Raw genomic sequence first — 7500 nt, 5'->3', positions numbered from 1 at the left:
GTTAAGTTTAGACGACTAAAGGAGACGGTTAAGTTTAGACGACTAAGGAGACGGTTAGGTTTAGTCACTAAAGGAGACGGTTAAGTTTAGACGACTAAAGGAGACGGTTAAGTTTAGACGACTAAAGGAGACGGTTAAGTTTAGACGACTAAGGAGACGGTTAGGTTTAGTCACTAAAGGAGACGGTTAAGTTTAGACGACTAAAGGAGACGGTTAAGTTTAGACGACTAAAGGAGACGGTTAAGTTTAGACGACTAAGGAGACGGTTAAGTTTAGTCACTAAAGGAGACGGTTAAGTTTAGACGACTTAAGGAGACGGTTAAGTTTAGTCACTAAAGGAGACGGTTAAGTTTAGACGACTAAAGGTGACGGTTAAGTTTAGACGACTAAAGGAGACGGTTAAGTGTAGACGACTAAAGGAGACGGTTAAGTTTAGACGACTAAAGGAGACGGTTAAGTTTAGACGACTAAAGGAGACAGTTAAGTTTAGACGACTAAAGGAGACGGTTAAGTGTAGACGACTAAAGGAGACGGTTAAGTGTAGACGACTAAAGGAGACGGTTAAGTTTAGACGACTAAAGGAGACGGTTAAGTTTAGACGACTAAGGAGACGGTTAAGTTTAGTCACTAAAGGAGACGGTTAAGTTTAGACGACTAAAGGTGACGGTTAAGTTTAGACGACTAAGGAGACCGTTAAGTTTAGACGACTAAAGGAGACGGTTAAGTTTAGACGACTAAAGGAGACGGTTAAGTTTAGACGACTAAAGGAGACAGTTAAGTTTAGACGACTAAAGGAGACGGTTAAGTGTAGACGACTAAAGGAGACGGTTAAGTTTAGACGACTAAGGAGACGGTTAAGTTTAGTCACTAAAGGAGACGGTTAAGTTTAGACGACTTAAGGAGACGGTTAAGTTTAGTCACTAAAGGAGACGGTTAAGTTTAGACGACTTAAGGAGACGGTTAAGTTTAGACACTAAAGGAGACGGTTAAGTTTAGTCACTAAAGGAGACGGTTAAGTTTAGACGACTTAAGGAGACGGTTAAGTTTAGTCACTAAAGGAGACGGTTAAGTTTAGACGACTAAAGGAGACGGTTAAGTTTAGACGACTTAAGGAGACGGTTAAGTTTAGACACTAAAGGAGACGGTTAAGTTTAGACGACTAAAGGAGACGGTTAAGTTTAGACGACTAAAGGAGACGGTTAAGTTTAGTCACTAAAGGAGACGGTTAAGTTTAGACGACTAAAGGAGACGGTTTAGTTTAGACGACTAAAGGAGACGGTTTAGTTTAGTCACTAAAGGAGACGGTTAAGTTTAGACGACTAAAGGAGACTGTTAAGTTTAGACACTAAAGGAGACGGTTAAGTTTAGTCACTAAAGGAGACGGTTAAGTTTAGACGACTTAAGGAGACGGTTTAGTTTAGTCACTAAAGGAGACGGTTAAGTTTAGACGACTTAAGGAGACGGTTAAGTTTAGACGACTAAAGGAGACGGTTAAGTTTAGACGACTAAGGAGACGGTTAAGTTTAGTCACTAAAGGAGACGGTTAAGTTTAGACGACTAAAGGTGACGGTTAAGTTTAGACGACTAAGGAGACCGTTAAGTTTAGACGACTAAAGGAGACGGTTAAGTTTAGACGACTAAAGGAGACGGTTAAGTTTAGACGACTAAAGGAGACAGTTAAGTTTAGACGACTAAAGGAGACGGTTAAGTGTAGACGACTAAAGGAGACGGTTAAGTTTAGACGACTAAGGAGACGGTTAAGTTTAGTCACTAAAGGAGACGGTTAAGTTTAGACGACTTAAGGAGACGGTTAAGTTTAGTCACTAAAGGAGACGGTTAAGTTTAGACGACTAAAGGAGACGGTTAAGTTTAGACGACTTAAGGAGACGGTTAAGTTTAGACACTAAAGGAGACGGTTAAGTTTAGTCACTAAAGGAGACGGTTAAGTTTAGACGACTTAAGGAGACGGTTAAGTTTAGTCACTAAAGGAGACGGTTAAGTTTAGACGACTAAAGGAGACGGTTAAGTTTAGACGACTTAAGGAGACGGTTAAGTTTAGACACTAAAGGAGACGGTTAAGTTTAGACGACTAAAGGAGACGGTTAAGTTTAGACGACTAAAGGAGACGGTTTAGTTTAGTCACTAAAGGAGACGGTTAAGTTTAGACGACTAAAGGAGACTGTTAAGTTTAGACACTAAAGGAGACGGTTAAGTTTAGTCACTAAAGGAGACGGTTAAGTTTAGACGACTTAAGGAGACGGTTTAGTTTAGTCACTAAAGGAGACGGTTAAGTTTAGACGACTTAAGGAGACGGTTAAGTTTAGACGACTAAAGGAGACGGTTAAGTTTAGACGACTAAAGGTGACGGTTAAGTTTAGTCACTAAAGGAGACGGTTAAGTTTAGTCACTAAAGGAGACGGTTTAGTTTAGTCACTAAAGGAGACGGTTAAGTTTAGACGACTTAAGGAGACGGTTAAGTTTAGTCACTAAAGGAGACGGTTAAGTTTAGTCACTAAAGGAGACGGTTAAGTTCAGACGACTAAAGGAGACGGTTAAGTTCAGACGACTAAAGGAGACGGTTAAGTTTAGTCACTAAAGGAGACGGTTAAGTTCAGACGACTAAAGGAGACGGTTAAGTTCAGACGACTAAAGGAGACGGTTAAGTTTAGTCACTAAAGGAGACGGTTAAGTTTAGTCACTAAAGGAGACGGTTAAGTGTTAATTTTCAGCCTTTCAGAATAAAAGCCCATATATTGAAGTGTGTATCTGTAATTAAATGTATTTTATTTTGAAACCACGCCTGTGCAGACGTGCTCACGCCGCCCTCTGCTGGTAAGACCAGGATACTGCCCGTCTGTTTGATTGACAGGTCTAATATCCTCTGACCCCGCCCCCACTGGCCAATCCTCACGCCTGATTGGTCGACCTCTCTCTCTGACAGTTTCCTCTCTTTCCTCCTGTGGAGACTCTCTCTCTCTCTCTCTCTCTCTCTCTCTCTCTCTCTCTCCCTCTCTCTCTCTCTCTCTCTCTCTCCCTCTCTCTACCTTTCTTTCATCCTTTCTTTCTTCTTTCTCTCCTCTCTTAATTCATTAATGTCCCTTTTTCTCTTCTTTCATCCCTTCTTCTTTCATCCTTTCTTCTTTCTCTCCTTTCTTAATTCATTTCTGTTTTTCTTTTCGGGTTTTCAGCTTCTCTAATTTTTAATGTATTCTTTTTTCTTTTCTTTTAATTTTTTTAATTTCTTTTCTTTTCTTTTATTTTCTTTTAATTTTTTTTCTTTCTTTTCTTTTAATTTATTTATTTTCTTTTAATTTTTTTTATTTCTTTTCTTTTAATTTATTTATTTTCTTTTAATTTATTTCTTTTCTTTTAATTTATTTATTTTCTCTTAATTTATTTATTTTCTCTTAATTTATTTCTTTTCTTTTAATTTATTTCTTTTCTTTTAATTTTTTTCTTTTCTTTTAATTTATTTCTTTTCTTTTAATTTATTTCTTTTCTTTTAATTTATTTATTTTCTCTTAATTTATTTCTTTTCTTTAAATTTTTTTCATTTCTTTTCTTTTAATTAATTTATTTTCTTTTAATTTTTTTTATTTATTTTCTTTTAATTTATTTATTTTCTTTTAATTTATTTATTTTCTCTTAATTTATTTCTTTTCTTTTAATTTATTTCTTTTCTTTTAATTTATTCCTTTCTTCTTTCTTTCTTTATTTCTGTTTCTCTTTCATCTTGCTTACGTCACTCTCTTTTCGTACATTTCTTTCCCTTTAATTTATTTTTTCGTTCTTTCTCTTCTTTTAATTCCCATCTGTCCCTTTCTCTTTTCTTTCATCCTTTCTTTCTTCTTTCTCTCCTCTCTTAATTCATTAATGTCCCTTTTTCTCTTCTTTCATCCCTTCTTCTTTCATCCTTTCTTCTTTCTCTCCTTTCTTAATTCATTTCTGTTTTTCTTTTCGGGTTTTCAGCTTCTCTAATTTTTAATGTATTCTTTTTTCTTTTCTTTTAATTTCTTTTAATTTCTTTTCTTTTCTTTTATTTTCTTTTAATTTTTTTTCTTTCTTTTCTTTTAATTTATTTCTTTTCTTTTAATTTTTTTTATTTCTTTTCTTTTAATTTATTTATTTTCTCTTAATTTATTTCTTTTCTTTTAATTTTTTTTATTTCTTTTCTTTTAATTTATTTATTTTCTTTTAATTTTTTTTATTTCTTTTCTTTTAATTTATTTATTTTCTCTTAATTTATTTCTTTTCTTTTAATTTATTTCTTTTCTTTTAATTTATTTCTTTTCTTTTAATTTATTTCTTTTCTTTTAATTTATTTCTTTTCTTTTAATTTATTTATTTTCTCTTAATTTATTTCTTTTCTTTTAATTTATTTCTTTTCTCTTAATTTATTTCTTTTCTTTTAATTTTTTTTATTTCTTTTCTTTTAATTTATTTATTTTCTTTTAATTTTTTTTATTTCTTTTCTTTTAATTTATTTATTTTCTTTTAATTTATTTCTTTTCTTTTAATTTATTTCTTTTCTTTTAATTTATTCCTTTCTTCTTTCTTTCTTTATTTCCGTTTCTCTTTCATCTTGCTTACGTCACTCTCTTTTCGTTCATTTCTTTCCCTTTAATTTATTTTTTCGTTCTTTCTCTTCTTTTAATTCCCATCTGTCAGTTTTTCTTTTCTTTCTTTCTTCTCTTTATCCCCTTTTTTTCCTGGACGTTTTCCTGAATTCTCCCCGTTTGGTTTCTGCCTCATCCCTCGTTCTTTCTCTCTCTCTCCCGGTCCGCATGCTGCACTTCCCTGGACTCTCGTGCGTAAAAAGCAAAGAAAGATGGCGTTCAGTCGCTCAAAGGGTCTGTTTTATATTTATTCATTCTTTCCCTCGTTCTTTTCTTCTCCTCCTCTCTCTCTCTCTCTCTTTCACTCAGGGACGATCGTGAGTGTCGGCGACCCCAAGAAGAAATACACTCGCTTTGAGAAGATCGGACAGGGGTGAGTGAGTGTGTGTGTGTGTGTGTGTGTCTGTGTGTGTGTGGTTGTGTGAGTGAGTGAGTGAGTGAGTGAGTGCGTGCGTGCGTGCGTGCGTGCGCCTGCCTGTGTGTGTGTGTGTGTGTGTGTGTACGCTCTTTATTCATGTGTGTGTGTTGTGTCTGTGTGTGTGTGTGTGTGCATGTGTCTGTGTGTGTGTGTGTGTGTGTGCGCGCGCGTGCGTGCCTGCCTGCCTCTGTCTGTGTGTGTGTGTGTGTGTGTTGACGTCTCTCTTGTGTGTTGCAGGGCGTCTGGGACGGTGTACACGGCCATCGACATCGCCACAGGACAGGAGGTCGGTGCCCTCCACCCTCCTTCAGCTGCTTTTAAAGACGTATTTCTGTTTCTATGTGAAGCAGACGTGAAAGTGCACGCACGCGTAAAGATGACCTGCTACAACGGTTCAAAACCCCTCAGAATAATCCGGGTTTTTAAAGATTTAAACTCAAAGACGTGACTCCAACGTGTCCTAACGTCTACGATGAATCCACTGAAACAGGAAACAGGAAACAGGAAACGCTAACGTCCTCCTCCAGTTTTCCTTCTTTAAAGTGGAATTACGGCGTAAAAACATCATCCAATGGTCTTTATCCGCAAATACACTCATCAAATAATCCATCAAGACAGTTTGTTGTCGTGTAACAACGGAGAAATCCAGAGAGATGCTAACAGCCGGATGTGGCTAACAGTGATTAGCTCGGGGCAGTACAGTGAAGGCATTCAAAGGTCTTTTTTAACCACTAATGCTGCTGAAAATAACAGCAAACCTCTGCAGCAGCATGAGAAGAGTCCCTACACACAAAACAAAGCAGCAACAGCGTAGTTAGTGAAGCCAGAGTTTATTAAAGAGTGTTTTAAAGACTTACCTACTGGCCCCTGTACCAGCTCCTCTCATAGTAAAGTCCATTACAGTGGAAGGAGCCCATTGGTGCTTTGTTTTGTGTGTAGGGACTCTTCTCATGCTGCTGCAGAGGTTTGCTGTGATTTTCAGCAGCATTAGTGGTTAAAAAAAGATGTTTGAATGCCTTCACCGTGCTGCCTCGAGCTGTGGTGACAGGTGAGGATTGAACCGAACTAAATACGGCTCGGGTGAGAGCGTCTTTAGTCGGCCGTCGGCCTTTAGTCTTTGCGGTGTGTTCAAGTGCCTGTTTTTGGGGCGATACGTAACGATCGGCGCAACAGTCGACCTTCATTGTTGTGTGACGTTGACTTGTTGTCTCGCGTTTAAGTGTCGGCTGAAAGAGAGAAAAGAAGGCTGAACGTCGTAGAGCAGATGTTCAAGGAAACGCAGGTTCAGAATCAGGAAAACCTGGGGTTACGAGCCGTAGCGAACGAATCGTAGCCAACGAACCATAGCCAACGAGCCGTAGCCAACGACCCAAAGCCAACGAACCATAGCCAACGAACCATAGCCAACGAACCGTAGCCAACGAACCGTAGCCAACGAGCCGTAGCCAACGAGCCATAGCCGACGAACCGTAGCCGACGAACCGTAGCCGACGAACCGTAGCCGACGAACCGTAGCCAACGACCCGTAGCCAACGAACCGTAGCCAACGACCCGTAGCCAACGAACCGTAGCCAACGAGCCGTAGCCAACGAGCCGTAGCCAACGAGCCGTAGCCAAACGAAACCGTAGCCAACGAACCGTAGCGAACGAACCGTAGCGAACGTGCCGTAGCGAACGTGCCGTAGCGAACGTGCCGTAGCGAACGTGCCGTAGCCACGAACCGTAGCCAACGAACCGTAGCCAACGAACCGTAGCCAACGAACCGTAGCCAACGAGCCGCAGCGAGCGAGCCATAGCCAACGAACCGTAGCAAACGAACCGTAGCCAACGAACCGTAGCCAACCCGAACCGTAGCCAACGAACCGTAGCCAACGAACCGTAGCCAACGAACCGTAGCCAACGAACCGTAGCCAACGAACCGTAGCCAACGAACCGTAGCCAACGAACCGTAGCAGACGAACCGTAGCCAACGTGCCGTAGCGAACGAGTCGCAGCAAACAAGCCGCAGCGAGCGAGCCGTAGCGGACGAGAGAATGCACTTAGTTCGATTCAAACCTTTTCCTGCCGTCGGGGTCCGCCTTTGTTCTTGCGTCTAACGGCGTGCGGTTGTCGTTCCTCGCAGGTGGCCTTTAAACAGATGAACCTGCAGCAAGCAGCCGAAGAAGGAGCTGATCATCACGAGATCCTGGTGATGAGGGAAAATAAGAACCCCAACATAGTCAACTACCTGGACAGGTGAGACGCACACACACACACACACACACGCGCACACGCACAACACACACACACACACACACACACACACACACACACACACAGGTTACTGAGTCGTCTGCGTGTGCGGTGTGTCCTCAGTTACCTGGTGGGGGACGAGCTGTGGGTGGGTGATGGAGTACCTGGCCGGAGGTTCGCTGACTGACGTCGTCACGGAAACCTGCATGGACGAAGCTCAGATCGCCGCCGTGT

General features: G+C 40.2%; 1 protein-coding gene across 1 annotated transcript in view; it reads left to right on the top strand.

Annotated features, from left to right (window-relative positions):
* Positions 1-7500, top strand: part of pak1 (p21 protein (Cdc42/Rac)-activated kinase 1) — a 60045-nt gene that overhangs the window by 33633 nt on the left and 18912 nt on the right. Inside the window, 7 exon segments of the mRNA XM_083914151.1 lie at positions 4926-4989; positions 5272-5320; positions 7157-7186; positions 7188-7209; positions 7212-7269; positions 7390-7417; positions 7419-7498. Of these exon segments, the coding sequence (XP_083770277.1) occupies positions 4926-4989; positions 5272-5320; positions 7157-7186; positions 7188-7209; positions 7212-7269; positions 7390-7417; positions 7419-7498 (331 nt within the window).

Source organism: Echiichthys vipera (assembly GCF_963691815.1).
Source record: "Echiichthys vipera genome assembly, chromosome: 5".
Classification (NCBI taxonomy): Eukaryota; Metazoa; Chordata; class Actinopteri; order Perciformes; family Trachinidae; genus Echiichthys; species Echiichthys vipera.
The sequence above is the reverse complement of the archived record's forward strand: the minus strand, read 5'-3'. Positions and strand labels throughout refer to the sequence as shown.